General features: G+C 36.9%; 1 protein-coding gene across 1 annotated transcript in view; it reads left to right on the top strand.

The window, feature by feature from the left end:
• Nucleotides 1-19098, top strand: part of LOC128855045 (uncharacterized) — a 105709-nt gene that overhangs the window by 16295 nt on the left and 70316 nt on the right. Inside the window, exons 5-6 of the mRNA XM_054089627.1 lie at nucleotides 4192-4269; nucleotides 9840-9896. Of these exons, the coding sequence (XP_053945602.1) occupies nucleotides 4192-4269; nucleotides 9840-9896 (135 nt within the window). The remainder of the gene's footprint in view (nucleotides 1-4191; nucleotides 4270-9839; nucleotides 9897-19098) is intronic.

The following is a 19098-nucleotide window of genomic DNA, read 5'->3' on the forward strand; positions in this document are numbered from 1 at the left end:
CAATGTTCGCTGCATTTTTCATCAGGTATTCCCTTAAGGGAACAGCTGGTCTCTTGCCACCTGAAATCAAAGTCTTTGGAGTCTGCCCTTTAAATGTAGTGTTTTAAGAAAAATTTGTTTACATTTTCTTAGCTATTCGAGCTCTTTTTATTTTTTTGTTTTTACGTTTTTATTTGTTTATTTTTTTTGCTTTAATATCGTTTGCTTGTATTGCCACTGAAACCAAACACGACATTTGCTCATACCCACATCACTTATACTCTTTTGTTGTCATACTTAATCTTCGCCCTAGGGATATGCAATTTTTTTCGTCCATACCATAGAATTCGCACACACCTGGTGCCTACGCCATTCTTAGTCTTTCTTCTGCACTTCTTCAAAAAATGTTTGCAATAGAAAGGTTAAATGCGCCGCCGATGCTGCCGTCGTAGTCGTTGCCCATGTTTATCTGCTATTCCAAAAGGATTCATTTAAGACACACTTTTTCTTTGATAAAACCAACATTTAACAGGAGTAACATAAAAGGCTCAAGTGTACGACCAAAATATCTTAAAAAAGTGTAGAATGTGAAAATTCTTGGCAATGAAACAGTCTCAGTGGCGCTGACTTGGCGATGGCATTGGCGGCCAAGATAGCACACAGCCGAGTAAACAAGTGTTTAACACCCCCGAACACATACATAAATAACTCAGAACGGTAGAAGACACGCGCACAAACACACAAATTCGCAAACTCGCACATAAAGATAAATATTTTATATATATTGTGCCTTAGTGCACAAAAGTTTCATTTGAAAAGTTGCCAACAAAGAAAGGGGGAAGCTCAGCGCAGGTGGTCGGACGCCACAAAAAGCGGAAGCAGTAAATTCAGCGCCAGCAAATTGCGATTAGGCTGCCATCGCCAGCCGTTCGCTGTTCGTACTTACTTTGAATTGTCTAATTATAAAATGAAGAACGACGTGAGCTCGCGATAAATGCAATGAACAGGATTTCTGTGGAAATTTCCAAGGAAGCAATGGTGTAAAATTTTACGATAAGTAGGCTAGCAAACTGCCCCAGAGACAAAATAAATTATTTGCTTCAGAAAAGGTCAAAAGGTCTTACCACAATGTTATCTATTATCATCAAATGTTGAATTTCTCTAAAAAGATTAAGGAAATATGTGGCACATGAATAGGCCACAGAGGTCACGTTCTCAGAAAAATGCGAAGTTAGCAAACATTTTTTAATAATTTTGAATTATTAATTAATGAAAAACAAAAATGATAAGGAAGGGTGAATATGGGGTTAACAATGAAAAACAAAAAATGTTTTGTGCGCTGGCTTCAAATGTTGAGTATTTCTACCACCTGGTAAAAATTTTGTGGAAACACTTGAGCCTTAAGAATAACTATGCTTTAAAGCAATTGTGTTAAAAAAGACGCAATATTTGCATACCTATGGTCGCAAGCAGTAACGGCCTAAGCAAAAATCACGCTTTTGGTGTTTGCATACAGTAAATAGTAGTCAATGCCGGAAGCTAATTTTTTGTATAACTTCTTAAGGGGGGAACTTGCTTTAGAGGGTTCACAAAATCGAATTTTTCTTGAATTTTTTTGGGAAGGAAAAAAATATTTGATTGAAACGAAACTTTCAGGTTTTATTGTAATATATTTCAACAGTCTTCTCAAATTTTTTCATTAATATATATGTCATATTATGCCTGGTACAAGCATATTGCCGAGGCGCCTCGAGTGTGGATGTGTCGTGCGGCGGGAAAGATGTAGGTCGCAATTTTCATTTTAAACCAAAAACAAAAAAAAATTTATTTTAATATAGTATAGCTTCTAGTTAAACCAAGAAATTTAAACAAAAAGTGAGAAATTCAACAATTTTTCGCTAATTAAAAAAAAATAATAATTTTTTTTGGAAAAACAAACTCACTTTAGATTGTTTAAAAAGTGGAGTAATCATAACTTTCTTAAGGTTTTTCAGGTTCAACTAGAAGAGAATTTAATTCCAAATGCAATCTATGTTAACTCGTTTCGATAGGACATTTAACTTTTTCCCTATCTTTCTCGCCAGTTAGGAAAAATCATAAAAATAAAAAACCGAGGAATCGCGCGTCAAAGTTTTTGTATATATACCGGCCGCTCGTATACCTGCTCGACGGTTGCTCACAATTTCTTCTGTAACTCCGAAAATATTTTGAATTTGCTTCTAAAATTTTGAGGACACATTTTTGGATAGGTTGGGAAGACATTTATGCAAAAAAAAAAAATCGATTTTTTGAGGCCTCTAAAGCTGGCTCCCCCTTAAAGCACTTTACTAGAAAAATAAGAATGGCATATATTGTACATTCTGTCACAAAAGTACCGGTAATTGTTCAATAAAACACAAAATAATTGCTTAATCATCAAAATTTATTTTCTCGCCTTCAAAATAGGCTACATTCGAAGGAATATACATATGCCAACAATTAGTGCAGTCATCAAAGCACCTTTTCAACGCGTTTGAAAAGATCTTCTTCAGCTCCTTCAGCGAATTCTCTCCTCGATGATGTTTGTCGAGTTTTTGGTCAAAAAAGTGTTCACAATATGAGTCTTGTGAGACGGTGCATTATCCATGAGTTTTCTTTCCACAAATTGGGACGTTTCCTACGCGCATTCTCTCGCAAATGTAGCATCTTAATTTACCGTAGAACTATTTGAAATAAATTCCGAGTGCACAACACAATAATAATCAAAGAAAACGAGTAGTATGGCTTTCACTTTTGACTGACTTTGACGTGGTTTTTCGGCTCATGTGGATAGCGCCATTCAACACCAGTTGACTGGTTTCAATGTCAAACTCATTTCCCCACGTCTCATCATCTGTTATGATGCGCTTGAATTGGGTTATGGTTGGGTCTGAATTCACTTGCTCAAGCATGTCTTCAGTCACCTTCTGCCGATGAATTTTTTGAAAGAAATTCATTTCTCTTGGAACGAGTCAAGCAGCCACGCGTTTCATGTCCAATTGATGGTGTCAAATGTTGGGAATTGATTCGTGAGACACGCTAAGCTCATTAGCTAACTCCCTCAAACTTAAATGATGGTTTTCCAGCACCATTTCCTTGACTTTGTCAACGTTTTCTTCCATTGAAGACGTTGATGGGGGACCAAATCGGGGCAAATCTTCCACGACTTCTCGGTCCTCTGCAAAGGCCTTATACCACTCGCAGACCCATGTTTTTGATAAAGCACACTCGCCATAGGCTTTTTGTAACATTTTGAATGATTTGGCATACGAAATCCCGCTCAAAACACAAAATTTAAGACAAATTATTTGTTCGATATTTTTATCCATAGAGAAAATCAAAGAGCACACCCGCGGCTGACTGATATAATTAAATGTTAAAAACAAGCTAATTGACAGTACACGCTCAAACTCTGCTATAGAGGATAGTTGTACCAACATTCCAGCAAAAAAATGATAGATTCTTAGGTTTGCTATTTATCTATGACAATGTGAGGGGAACTTTGGCTGCCACGTCACTCGGGGATTCGGCAACCAAATTCTGCACGATCACTTCACATATATGCACAACAATAAATGAATATTTCTTCATCCGCGTGATTAACTACCCATAGGGAATATATATACATTGCATTTTAGTTCAGGAAATAAGCACTAAAACAGCTCTAGGCACCACACAATTCTTTTCTTGTTTTTGCGTTTTATTTTTTGAAAACCACTAAATCTAGTGCTTAAAGCACCTAGTTGACAATGATTCAAAGGCCGTTACTATGCTTCCGAATAGAACTATTTGAGAATATTGTGTGTTGGAAAGGCAGCTGTGTATAATACAGCGCTCCTGAATGGAAGCAAAAACAAAGGTAATTCGATCAACGATCAATTCCTCAATACCACTACGACCGATGTGAAAAGTTAGAGTAAGCAGCCAAAAACTTTTACACTATTTATGTACCTAATATAGGCTGCAGTAGCAAACGTTGACTGATTTCGATCATGACACCAACGAGTCAATGTTGCCATAATAATTGCCATTTGGCTATGAAAAAATGTAGTTTATATAGATGTATAAAATATATAAAAACCTATCTGAAATTCTTATATTTTTAGTGTATAAGAATGAAGTATAACCTTAATAAAAAGTATAAAAGTATTGTATTTGTATAGCTAATAAACAATTATTTTCCATATTTTCTAGGCGGCGAATGAGCGACTGAGACATTTTCAAACAATGAACGGAGGACAACACCAAAGTTTTGAAGAGACAATCCATAGAGTAAGTTTCTAATGAAATAAGATTATTTTTGTAGCACTTAAGTTTTATTTATTGTAAAGTTCACTGAAGAACGAAAAGCTACACGCATTTATGCGGGCTTATTTGTATGCGAAAGTGCATTGCAATAAATTTGTAAAGGGAAGCTAGATTTTCATTTTATTGCACACTTCAAAGCATGGCTCTACATACATACAGAAATAAAATATGCACCCTTGCAGAGATTGCATTTCAATTGGAATTCAATATTCTGGAAAAATAAATACCTTGTTGTTATGAAGCAAGCATTCGGGTGTGCAACGTGGCGTATGGGTAATCAACAATTTTGAAGTCCAATGAAACGTAAATACTTATAGAAACTGAGGGCATCTGCAATGGTTTCAATACAACAAATCACTTTTAAATAGTTTGTACTTTTAGTTTTAAGTAAAAAAAAATGTTTTTTAAAACGGTAAACGGTTTTGATTTAGTACTTTATTTGCTTAGCTGGATTATTTTCCTAGCTTGTGGCACAACCTCTAAAGGGATAACATGTCACAAGTACGCACCTTGCTGAACCATCAGTTGCAACCGAATTCCAAAAAAAACAATTATGTTACAAAAACAATAACAATCTGAAAATCAGTCGCGTAATGATATGGCTTGTCATACCGCAGGGTGGGAGTAGCGCGCAAGTAAAAATACCGGTAGCAACAGTAGAATGTATACAATATTAAAAGTTCATTGCCGCCGACATTCATTATTAATGACAACAGCAATAAAAGCAACAAAAACGTGTGTTCAACAAGAGCAAAAGCATACACAGAGGAGCAGCAACTCGAGTACGCCAAGCGCATAAAATTGCAACAACGGCAACAAATGGAAAATAAAAACAAAAATTCAAAAGTATGAAGAGCACAAACACACTAAGAGGTAGCATATACACAGGCATACAAAAATGTGTTTTGCGCCATCCGTGTAACTTCCAGCCAGAGACAATGCAATAAAGATATACGAATAAGAAAAAAGTAATTGCGCCACTGATGCGCAGGTGAACGCCTGATGGCGTACGTATGGGTGTGTACATATTTGTTGTCGTTGCTTGTTTTTAGTATTTTTTCTTCTCGTCGCTGTCCTCTTTATGCCATGTATTATGCACACTTTCCCCTAACACCACGAGCATATGCTCTATTGCCGAAGAGGTTGCGCTTCGAACACATGTTGTTATACACTTCCGTGGAATTTTTGGCACATTGTTGCCGTTTATAGCTGATACAAGCGCGCTTCCAAAAATACGCCTTGAAAGTCTTATATAACTTCCATTTTTCGCTCTGCTTCTATGTGTTTTAACATGGCAAACAATTTCAAACCAATTCTTTCTTGCAGTTTCTTGTCGTTGTTGGCACTGCCATGCACCTCTCCTCCTTATTAGCCTCTGCGACTCTCATCAACCTACGTCTTCTGCACTCACACTTAAAGGTTAAAGGTTCTTTCAAATGCATCGCTTAGCTCAATTTGTATGCGGTGGCGCGTTCAGTTTCGTGCAATTTGTAGCAAACGCATAGTTCTTTTGTCACCACGGCTGAATCATCAACAACTGACGCTCTGCGTGCGCTTACTCACTTTTGAATTGCTTTTTTTGTAGCTGTTCTAGTTCGGGTTTGCTGTAGACTGTTTTTGTGTTTTGATTCGTCCGCGGAATTACGCTACTTAAACTGATCGTTGACGACGGAATTGTCGTTCCGCTACCCGATCATGACGAGGTGAGAATAGCGATAACGCGGCTAAAGAACAGCAAAGTCGCGGGCGCCGACGGACTGCCTGCTGAGCTATTCAAACATGGCGGCGAGGAGCTGGTAAGGTGCATGCATCAGCTTCTATGCAAAATATGGTCGGATGAAAGCATGCCTGCCGATTGGAATTTAAGTGTGCTCTGGCCAATCCATAAGAAGGGCGATCCTGCAATTTGTGCCAATTACCGCGGGATTAGTCTTCTAAATATCGCCTATAAGGTTATAGCGAGCATATTGTGTGAAAGGCAGAAGCCCACCGTCAACCAACTGATTGGACCTTATCAGTGTGGCTTCAGACCTGGAAAGTCTACCATCGACCAAATATTTTCAATACGCCAAATCTTGGAAAAGACCCATGAAAGGAGAATCAACACACACCATCTTTTCGTCGACTTGAAAGCTGCATTCGACAGTACGGAAAGGAGTTACCTGTATGCCGCGATGTCTGAATTTGGTATCCCCGCAAAACTAATACGGCTATGTAAGATGACGTTGCTCAACACCAGCAGCGCCGTCAGAATTGGGAAGGACCTCTCCGAGCCGTTTGATACCAAACGAGATTTCAGACAGGGTGACTCGCTGTCATGTGACTTCTTTAACCTGATGTTGGAGAGTATCGTACGAGCCGCAGAACTTAATCGCTCAGGCACAATTTTTTATAAGAGCGTACAATTGCTGGCGTATGCCGATGATATTGACATCATCGGCCTTAACAACCGCGCTGTTAGTTCTGCCTTCTCCAAACTGGATAAAGAGGCAAAGCGAATGGGTCTGGTGGTGAACGAGGACAAAACGAAGTACCTCCTGTCTTCAAACAAACAGTTATATTTTCGAGGTTGTAAAAGACTTCGTTTATTTAGGAACCAGCACTAACACCGATAACAATGTCAGCCTTGAAATCCAACGTAGAATCTCTCTTGCCAACAAGTGCTACTTTGGACTAAGTAGGCAACTGAGCAGTAAAGTCCTCTCTCGACGAACAAAACTAACACTCTACAAGACTCTCATCATGCCCGTCCTAACGTATGGCGCAGAAGCGTGGACGATGACAACATCCGATGAAGCGACGCTTGGAGTGTTCGAGAGAAAGATTCTGCGTAAGATTTTTGGACCTTTGCACGTTGGCAACGGCGAATATCGCAGACGATGGAACGATGAGCTGTATGAGTTTTACGACGACATAGACATAGCGCAGCGACTAAAGATGCAGCGGCTACGTTGGCTGGGTCATGTCGTCCGAATGGATACAAACGCTCCGGCTTTGAAAGTATTCGATGCGGTACCAGCTGGTGGTAGCAGAGGAAGAGGAAGGCCTCCTCTGCGTTGGAAAGATCAGGTGGAGAAGGACTTGGCTTCACTTGGTGTGTCCAACTGGCGCCGGTTAGCACGAGAAAGAAACGACTGGCGCGCTTTGTTAAACTCGACCAAAATCGCGTAAGCGGTTATCGCGCCAATTAAGAAGAAGAAGAGAAACTGATCCTGACACACTGTGCTAGCAAAATAATGGCACATCGCTTGAAAGACTAACTTGTATATATGTACCCACCAAATATAGTTAGAGGTTGCTGAGCATGATGATGTCAATAATTTCCAGAATGAAATATTAGACCATACGATCCCATGGTATGATCTTATGATGCCCAATATATTTCACATAAAATTCTTTTATTATTTTGATATCGATCAAAAATGTTTTTTTTTTGTAAGAATTGCACACAACAGAAGATATGTCAACTTATATGATAACATCGCATGAAGATATCATATGATGTGATCGTATGATAAGATCATATGATGGTCATATGATGAGATCGTATGAAAATATCACATGATCAGATCATATGAAATGATCATGTGACGAAATCTGACAATCACTTCATGAAAATATCATATGATGAATCCGTATGATAAGATCATTTGATGAGATCGTATGAAAGGATCTTATGATGAGGTCGTATGAAAATATCATATAATGAGATCATCGTTCTCTATAATGAGTTCTTATGATCAAACAAAGTGGTCATTTCAGGACAGAAGAGCGGTCCTAAATTCTGATTTACAATATTCTTTTGAGTGGAAATTCTGGAAAAAATGTGCAATAAATTCTAAAAAGAGCAAACTACTTTTAATCATATTTCTGTATTTCCACATTGTGTAAAGACATAATGATGTAAAGTTAATATTCCGGGTGTAAATATTATGTGTACAAATTTATTTTCGACCATAATTCTGGATCCTTTACAGTACGGCGAGGAAAAAAATAAGTGCTATGTTTTCAGTAAAAAAAAAATATATTGTATTTATTAAAAACTCAAAAAGAAGTGAAAGCAATTGGCAAATCAACATATATCGATATACCTATTTATCGAAGTTAAAATATATGAATATTGCAACCTCTAACTTCTTCTCCTGGATTGGCGCAATAACCGCTTACGCAATTTGGCTGAGTCTAAAAAAGCACGCCAATGGTTTCCTTCTCCACCTGATATTTCTGCACGCAGAGGAGGCCTTCCTCTTCCTCTGCCACCAATAATTGGTACCGCCTCGTATACTTTCAAAGTTTGTATCCCTTCGGCGACATGACTCAATAAAAAACTGCAGAATGTAAAACGTTGGAATTGGTTAATATAAAATTATTTAGGTAGATCTAAGCAATGGGCCCGATAAACTATAAAAATTAACTTCAATTATGATACTTTTGTGAAACTGTGTAATGCAGTTGTTTTGTTTTTAGTATGTGGTGAATTATAAGCTGAACAGCTACTTTGCACAAATTCAATTAGAACCATATTTGAAACGAGCACTGGCTATATTATTCATGTTCTCTTAATATAACCTACAGAATTTCGCAATAAAGAATTTTTGAAGCATAATTTAGCAATACAGAATTTTAGAAGCCAGAATTTTGAATGGAGGATTTTGTATCATATAAATTTCGTACCAAGCCCCTAGAAAAATGAACCGCTTCGGTATGGAAGTAATTTACACTGATTTTTCTTTGGCTCCATGTAGATATTTGAATATAAATCGCACCGCGAAACTTTAAGGAGTTATTAAGCATTGTCTCAGAAATTAATTAAAAAATTATTACAAATATGAGGGGGGTAGTTTTCACATATTGCAAATATGTTTTTGCCCTCAAAACCGTTGAATAAAAAAATACAAATTTCTCCAAAAATGTTTTTAAAACGGGTAGTTTTATTAAAAGTGTCCTAAAAATAAACTATAACAAATTTTTAAACATGTTAGAAATAACCGATAATATTTGTGTAAAAAAAACTCCAAACAAAATTTCCTACATTGCATAAATTGCAAAATAATAATTTTTTTTCTAAATTCGTTCAGTTTACTTCATACTATAAAAAAAAATAAAATATAAAATTTAAAACATTGAAATCGCTATGCTGCTCTCAACGCGTCTGCCCCTACTAGGCATTCGTGTACTTGCTCACCTAACCCGCCTGCCAGTTTACGAAATATTTCACATACGCCGTGTCATCGTAGCTTAAAGTTTTCTGTTTCTGTATACTTTTATACACTCATTATGCTATTTGATACTTTTAAGTTGGTCTCATTCACTTCGCACGCTAAAATTATGCACATAAATTTTCCAATTTTATTTGCATACTTTTAAATTCCAAAAAAGTGAGTTGAGGCCTCTAAATAAGATTTGTGCACACATTTTATGTATTCCTTGGTATTGTTTTTGTCACTAACGTGCAGCTTTTACTCTTGAGTGCTACTAAAGTACTGTAATTTAAAAATCATATACTTTCATGCATTTTTTCTTTATTTTTTCAGCTAAAAGTACAAGAAGCGATGCGCAAAAAAGAGAAATTCCAACGGGAACACGAAGAGGTAAGTAATTTTTTTTATTTAGACACCAACATTTCAGTCATAAAAATTAAAGCAATTGGTGAGCGGTTTGCACCTTACAAGAGAACAAGCCAAAGGTCATATAGAGCCGTAAAGATGTAAGGGTGAAGAGCTTTACCATGAGATGTAGCACAGGGAAAGAATACTTTAAAAATGCTAGTGTTCTAATGCCAAAAATGCCAACTCTAGAGAATTATAAGGATGGGAGGAGTTTTTAATTCACCTTTGTATATATGTAGAGGTTATAATGCTTCCTGATACGGAGTGGGTTTATTGTAGTTAGGGTGTCCGTGCAGGAAATGAGTCTAGTAATTGGGCGCCAGTAGAAATCTAGTCGCCATTCACCTTTTGGATGAATTTTGGAAAATCGAGTTTTTCAACAAAAAAAAAAACTTTTGTAATCGAACGATTTTAGAACTCTCTTCGATGTTAGAAGTCCCTCCACGGTTCAACTGGGGCACATCTAGAAATCTTCTTAAAGTGTTTAGTAAAATTTGTATAGGCCTACCAAAACCCAGTTCGTTGGATTAGATAAAAAAATGTTCTACTCTCCGTTTTAAAGCAGAGATCTCAGCACTTCATTAATGTAGCTTTATTTTGCTTCTCAGTCATGCTTCCGGATAGGAAGTTCTAAAGGCAATGAATGCCACGAGTCTATTTCACTGAAAGAAACATTCTTTACGATAGAGATTTTCTCTTCCTTAGTTAGTGCCGGTAAACAGTGCGCACCAAGAAGCCAAGCCGTCGCATAATTAGTAAAATTACATCGCCTGTTGTGTCTAATAACAAGTGAGAGATGGTACTCTCCCAGATACTTTAAAACTTATGCAAAGGTATTCAAAGAAGGAGAAGCTTCTTGGAGCCAGCGTTAAGTTGACGACTTCTTCTGGCTTAGAAATGTTGTTAACTGCTAGATTATTTAATTATTTACGGCTTTTAAAATAAGATGTGGTAAGGAGTCACCTGAAAGCATGATGTTCCTAGAGCTCCATAGTATACAATAGGAGAGACGACGAGGAGGAGCTACCGGAAGTTTGTTTCTTTTACCAAGTCCTCTAAACGGTTCGGAGGAAAGTCGAGGCTGCCGTGTAGTATTGTGATATGTTGATGATGACAGCCAAAATGAAATAAAAAGTAGAGAGCCTATTTTTAATAAGAACGCAAGCTCTGATCCTACCTGTAGCTGGGGCTGATACGATTTTGTAGGTTTCATAGGACATAAGAAATGTAGTCTATCAGCTATGGCACAAAATTTGTGGGTGATGATTTATGCTGTCACCACGATAAAAATATAGACGTTTAACATTTGCAATATTCATATCTTTTCTACCAACAAATTAGAAGTTGTTTCTTTTTTTCTTGAAGAAGGTGCCTAGAGGCACCTTTAGTGCAAAAATGCAAATGTTGTATTTCTTTTTACTCGGAAGATATGAAAATGTTTCAAGTTTTAGAAAACTTTATTGCTGCTTGCATGATATTCGCATACGAGTAATCCTAGCACTATGAAAGATACATAAGTTTTTCTAACTAATATATATACACACATCCATATGTAGACAACAACAAATAGTTGCTGCCCTCAAGATTTATTTACTTTTTCTTTAATGAACGGAGGTGCAAGCACAAATTTCAAGAAATTTTATCATCGCATACTTGCAGTCCTTTCTACGTCATTAACACTATTCTTTTTTACATCAACATAAATAATGTAGACTAATTTAGTGAAGCAGAAGACAAATGACAAATTTTCACTTTCCTTGCACGCAAATAAATTACTATCTCGAAAACTCTAGCCTCCGAGCGATGTAGTAGTGGTCAACCGCAATCTCAAATACAACTACATACATACACACATAAATAATTACAGAGGGATAACGAATACTACATATATAGAAATGAAAAGTTGGTTTACACACATATGCCTATATATGTATGCGTATAGGTATGCACGCATTGTATGAAATGAAAATATACGCATTGACTTTTGTAATTACCCAATGAGAAAATAAAATGGGGTTGAATTAAATATCCTTCGCCATTTCACACTGTTCAGCTAAACTGGTTCCGTAAACCGTAGAAATTACTTGGTAAAGTTACACTTGTTGAATATTTATGTGCCTCTGTTCGATCATTCTAATCAACTGATTTGAAGAAAAAACATGGAGATTGAGAATGATTAGTGGCACATATTTTACTCACAAGTAGCTACTTGGCACTCCTGCGCACATAACTTAGTAGCAGGTAATTGGTTCCGCGCTCAGTGAAAGAATGATCCATGAGTAACTTCTAGAAACAGGGTGTTGTGTTCACGTATGGCTCAAAGTTGTAGAGAAAGATTAAAGGAGGAGTCGTCTGTAACCTTAAATTTATGATTCCGGAGCACAACATTTTTTTTCCAAGTGGACTTAGCTAATATGCTAAAAAATAATACAATTGCTGTTCACTGATTTAATAACTTTTAGGAGATAAAAATTCACTCTGAAATCCCGCCCTCGAAATTAATATAGGAATACTAAATGTTTCCTCCAGTTGCGACTGAATACCTCGCTATATATGGGTATCAGTTCTCAGAGAGGCGATTGCAAGAGAGGCGAGGAGCCCGTGCACTATTTTTTCGGCATAAATTAAAGCTAGGGATACCCTAAGTTATCTATGGTTTACTCTTTCATCGACTAGACATGTGAGTAGGTCCAGCAAGTGTTAGGCAAGAACTCAGTCGTGCAAAATCGCGAAGTGCATCAGGCCATATGTGAATCGGAGGTTGTGGAAGCTTCTAATATTAAGAAAAACCGCAATTCACCATAGTGGTGAGTAACTTTACCGAACACTCTCACAAGTATAGCCATATGGTGAAACTCAACATTACTCAACTTAAAGCCACTTTTGAGATAGTGAATGAGAGCTTAAAATCATCTTTGTATCTACTCCTCAGCTACGTTGCCTTCAAAAAACCAAAGTTCTGTTATCTTGGTTCAGATCATTTTGCTAGGCCTAAAGTGTTTTCGGCTTTTCTGAACTTCTTCTTCTTCTTAATTGGCGCGATTTTGGCCGAGCTTAACAAAGTGCGCCAGTCGTTTTTTTCTCATGCTAAACGGCGCCAATTGGACACACCAAGTGAACCCGAGTCTTTCTTCACCTAATCTTTCCAACGCAGAGGAGGCCTTCCTCTTCCTCTACTACCACCAGCTGGTACTTCATCGAATACTTTTAGAGCCGAAGAGTTTGTATCCATTCGAACGGCATGACCCAGCCAACCCAACAGCTGGATCTTTATTCGCTGCGCTATGTCTATGTCGTCGTAAAGCTCATGCAGCTCATCGTTCCATCGCCTGCGATATTCGCCGTTGCCAACGAACAAAGGTCCAAAAATCTTACGCAGAATCTTTCTCTCAAACACTCCAAGCGTCGCTTCATCGGATGTTGTCATCGTCCAAGCTTCTGCGCCATACGTTAAGACGGGCATGATGAGAGTCTTGTAGAGTGTTAGTTTTGTTCGTCGAGAGAGGACTTTACTACTCAATTGCCTACTTAGTCCAAAGTAGCACTTGTTGGCAAGAGAGATTCTACTTTGAATTTCAAGGCTGACATTGTTATCGGTGTTAATGCTGGTTCCTAAGTATACGAAGTCCTTTACAACCTCGAAATCATAACTGTCAACAGTGACGTGGGTGCCGATACGCGAGTGCGCCTGTTTGTTTGATGACAGGAGGTATTTCGTTTTGTCCTCGTTCACCACCAGACCCATTTGCTTTCTGAACTACCTTACTATTAATTTGCTTTGCAGCTGAAATAGTTCGTCTTCTAATATTTTCTATTTCAATGTTATTTTTAACAGGACAATGTCCTACGAATTGTCAATTGTCAGCCTTTACATCATACCAGTTAATTATCTAGTAAGTCTCTACATCAGTGTTATTCCAGTTAACGATGATTCACACAACTTTTTCCCTCAAATACCAGTTCATGAAACATATTTGGCTATTTTGCAACTAGTACTAGTCTAGTCACATTCAAACTAGCTCAATTTTTTCCATTGAATACTTGTTCAGGAACTGGAGTTGATAATTTTGCAACTAGTACGATTCTAGTTACTTTAAAACTAGTTCTACTTTTTTATTAAATGTCAGTTAATAAACTAGAATTGGTAATTTTGCAACTGGTACTATTCTAGCTTCTTTCCAACTAGTTCAACTTATTTCATCAAATACTACTAATCTGGTCACTTACAAATTAGTTATAGGTTTTCCATCAAATACCAGTTCATGAACCAGAATTGCGTATTTCTCAACTAGTACTAATCTAGTAACTTTCAAACTAGTTATACTTCTCCAACAAATTCCTGTTCATAAACTAGAATTACTTAATTTGCAACCAGTTCTAACCTAATCACTTTCAAACTAATTCACCTTTCTCTATAAAATATTTATTTATGGTATGAACTAGTTCCAATATAGAGTCTTTCAAACTAGTTCTACTTTTTTTATCAGATACATGTTCAAGAATTGGTTATTTTCAAACTAGTACTAATATAGTAATGAATTAGAACTGCTCATTTCGCACTAGTACTGAACTAGTCGCTTTCAATCTAGTGCAACATTTCTATCAAATACCAGTTCATGAACTCGAGTGTTTGACTTGTCACTGCAGGGCAACTGTATTTGTATAAACCATAATATTGTTAAAAGTTATTTATAGGTGTAGAGAGCTGTGATAGATTACACATATACAAGTATGTGTCCGCATGTTGGTAGATGAGTAACGAAAGTGTTAGCTAGATTAAATCTAATGTAAGCGAAACTTCTTAGACATGTAACAGAAATTAAGCCAAAATAAAACCAAAGTAATATTTATAAACATCCGACTGCCTCAAGTAATGCCTACGAATGAAGCAGACGTTCGTAGCTAAACAAAAGGCATACTTGCGCTATATATGTATATGTGTATGTATGTATGCTTGCCAGTGCATGTGAGGAAAGAAGATGTAATGACGTTGTAGCTCTAAGAGGATGCAGAGGAACCAGGCAGTCCAAGAGGAGGATAATAGTCATTGCAAGAGCACTTAGGTGTAGCAAAGAAGTAACTGCCACACAAAATAGCAACAAAATAAAGATAAAAGTAAAAACAAAATAATCAAAGTGAAATAAACCAAAGTACAACAGCAACAAATATTGCACAAGAATGCTGCACATGCATATTCTATGAGTTATTGTAATTGCTCATGTTTCTACTGCATCTTCTATTTCTGCTGTTGTGGCCACTGGCAGGGTTTCGTGCCGCTGCTACAATAGCTTCTGGAATTTTTGAGCAAGGACTTAGTACATACATATAAATTGTGTACTTTTGTAGATGTGCTTCTATTCATTCTGTTAAAAAAGTTACGTGAATTGGTATGGAAATAAAAAACAATTTTTTTTTTTTCAATATATTAAAATCTATTGTAAAATCTTTTGTTCAAGCAGCTTTTTCCAAAATATAAAATACATTTGTGCTAATGAATAGAGCAATCACTGATGAGTTCTTGACCAGAAATGCGTTCCCCATAATAACCTTGCCATGAAGGTTTTCTCCAAAAATCTGGCGCTTTTCAAATTACACAGTTAAACAATTTTACAAATATGTTACTCGAAAGGAACAAGCTTTCTTGCGCACTCAACTTAATCCGTATATGTACTCCGTTTTTGGTCCTCTTCAGTAAAATTGCCTGCTCACAATTTTTGGGGAACACTTTAGCTCTTTAACTGCTTTTTTTAATTCACTTTTATTATTTATGTTTTGAGAAAGGGTTAAAGTGCTCACTTAAGTAACTGATGACCGTCAGCTCAACAACACAGTCCGGGTATTGCCTTGTTGTAGCATTTGTCCTCAGTTCGATATATACCTCGCTTCAGTTCTCCAACAACGTTTACCAAATAGCTCAGCGTCCTGATCTACGCCATCCAACCATCGGAGTTGTGGTCTTCTTTTGCCTCTATTTCTACTAGGTTTGTCTTCGGTAGGTATGCTTTGTCTGCCGTCATAATGTGGCCAGCCCATCGCAGGTGTTTAAACTTCATTGCCGTAACAATATTCGGGTGGTTATTCAGTCGTTAACTGTAGGAGAAATAAGAAAAGCTATTCAGTCTTCTAAAAACAACAAAACTATGGCCCTGTCAGCTGAGCTACTTAAAATGATTGATGACGATAACTTGAAGTTACTCCTACAAATTTTTGATTATATATGTGACTCTGGTAAATATCATATAAACAAGTTTAGCTAACATCGCTACCAATACCAAAAAACAAAATGTACGAAAATGCTACGAATACAGGCTTATAAGTTTGATGGATCATGGGATCATAATGTTTTTAAAAGTTATTCACAATCGAATATATAAACAATGTGCAGCTGCTGCTGGTGAATTTCAGTTTGGCTTTATAAATGGTTTGGGAACGAGAGGAGCCTTATTCAGTGTACAGGTTTTAGGGCAGAATTGCAAAGATTAGATACAACAAGATTTTTTGTTGTGCAACTTGGAACATTGGGCTGCACATGCTGTTTGTTGATTTCAAGCAAGCTTTCGATAGCATCAACAGGAGGGCTATCCCCACAATATTTCATAAATGCAAAATCCCAGACAAACTAACCAGAATAGTGTTGATGACTCTGAAAGAAACCGTATCCAAAGTAATGATACAAGATAAAAAATCCGACCCCTTCAGAATTAAAACTGGAGTAAGACAAGGGGATACGCTCTCATCAACAATCTTCAACCTTATGCTATGCTGTGCCATCGATGAAGTAAGTGAGGCAAAAAAGACTGGACATATTTTAAACAGAACTACCCAATTATTTGCATACACAGATGGCATAGCAATTGTCAGCAAAAATATCCACGCCCTAACCAAAACCTTCGCTGATATTGAAATAGCTGCTAGTAAAATTGGTCTTAAAATCAACGAAGATAAGGCGAAATATATGATGATGTCCAGACAAAATAAACTAACATCAGGCAAATTGAAAATTGGCGATTTTTCTTTTAAAATCGTTGAATCCTTTACCTATTTAGGCTTCAAACTAAGTAGAGACAATTCAAATCACCATCGATGAGCGAATTCTAGCAGCGAACAGATTGTATGCGTCGTTAACGAAACTCTTCAAATCAAAACTACTAAACAGACAATGCAAATTGACTCTGTATAAAACCATCATTAGACCAGTATTATGCCATGCAGCTGAATTGTGGACGCTAATTGAAGCAGATAAAACAAAACTACAAGCCTTCGAATGAAAAGTACTTAGAAGAATTTTCGGAACAATCAAAGAACACGGCGAGTGGCGGATAAGATGGAACGACGAACTAGATCAACTTATAAAGGGCGAAAATGTTATACGTTGCATCAAAGCGCAGCGGTTAAGATGGCTAGGTCACAAGAATGGACGGTACGAGGGCGCAGAACAAAATAGTAGAAGCCAGAGCGTTCAACACTAGAGCAAGAGGAAGGCCGAGAACAAGATGGACCGACGAGCTAGAGGACGACATCAAGAAACTTAGGATAACGAACTGGAAAAAAGTCGCAAGCGTTCGAGGCGTATGGAGGTCCCACGTGCAGCAGGCCAAAGCTCACAAAGAGCTGTAGAGCCAAAAGATGATGATGATCTTGGATGATGATCTTCGAAAAAGCCTTTGGCATAGTAAAACACGAAAAGCGAAAAAGAATTACGTTGCTTAAAAAATCTTTACTGGAATCAGACAGCAACAGTAAAAGTTGATGATCAGCTGTCCAACGAAGGTCGCAAATTTAAAAGAGCCAGACAGGGTTGTATATTGTCACCCGTACATTTTAACGCTTACGAAGAACAAATTTGTAAACAGACTCTTGAGGATATTAAAATCAATGGCGTTCCTATAAATGACATCGAATACGCCGATGTAGGGCGGTATATCGATCCAATATCGAAGACTTGCAAAATTTGATATCGAAAGAAACTATATACAGTGAAGAATATGGCATCAAATTAAACACAAGTAAATCTAAGTGCATGGTGGTCCGTAGGAAAAATATATACAACAATATAAAATTGAGTATTAATGTCCAAAGTATCCGTAGGTTTAAGTATCTAGAATGCCGATTGAATGAAAACTCCTCAGAAATTAAAACAAGGATAAAAATAAGAAGACAGTCGTTTCGCAAGTACAAAATAGTCCTTACCCGTCATAACTTTAATTTAAATCTTAAAAATCTCTTTGTCAAATGTTATGTTTGGTCAGTATTGTTGCACGCAGTGGAAACATGAACGCTTAAGACCGCAGATATGAACAAGCTGGAAGTATTTGAAATGTGGCTCTTCAGACGAATATTAAAAATTCCCTGGACTGATCAGGTTTCTCACAATGAAGTATTATTACGAATACAAAGAGAGCGGGAACTTCTAAAAATTATTAAACAAAGAAAAACAGCGCACCTCGGCTATGTTAGGAGAAATCCAAAATACCATCTATTGAAACTTATTTTAGAAGGAAAAATAGAAGGTAAACAAAAGTCTTGGATGCGAAATATACGTCATTGGACTGGTATCAGAGCATTTGGAAAGCTGTAATGAAGAGTTTTCCAATAAGAGGTGTTATTTTGATATTCAAAGAAAAATGCTATTTTTTAACATAAATGATTGGATGTTTATTTCATTAAAAAGTGGAAGGTATGCCGTTAATAGTGGAAAATAACAACAGGCAAATGATCATCACGACCTCGTTTACAGGACAATATCCTTTTCATGAAATTTTCCATAACCGAATTGCAAAGTGGCTGTCCAATGCCCTCGATAGCCTCACGAATTCCATCTTTGAGGTCTTGAATCGACTCTGGACTGTGTGCGTTGACCTTCTTTTCACGTGGCCCTAAAGAGAAAAGTCACAAGGTGTTAAAGGTGTTATTTTTGAAAATAAACGCTGTCCAGACCAACACCATCCAATTCCTTCCATAAGAAATCGTTAATCATCTCTCGATAACGCAATCCATTCACCAATAACACCTGTTATTAGAAAACTCTATATAAAAAAAGTAAAATTTTGTTAGCTGAAATTTATATTTATTTATTTAAGAAATGGAATCTGTATAATCGTTTATAATTCAAACTCGAAGTATAAAACCACGATTTTTAGTTCTATATATTATTTTATGTGACATCTTAAGGTGTTTTTTTTTT

Source organism: Anastrepha ludens, chromosome 2 (assembly GCF_028408465.1).
Source record: "Anastrepha ludens isolate Willacy chromosome 2, idAnaLude1.1, whole genome shotgun sequence".
NCBI lineage: Eukaryota > Metazoa > Arthropoda > Insecta > Diptera > Tephritidae > Anastrepha > Anastrepha ludens.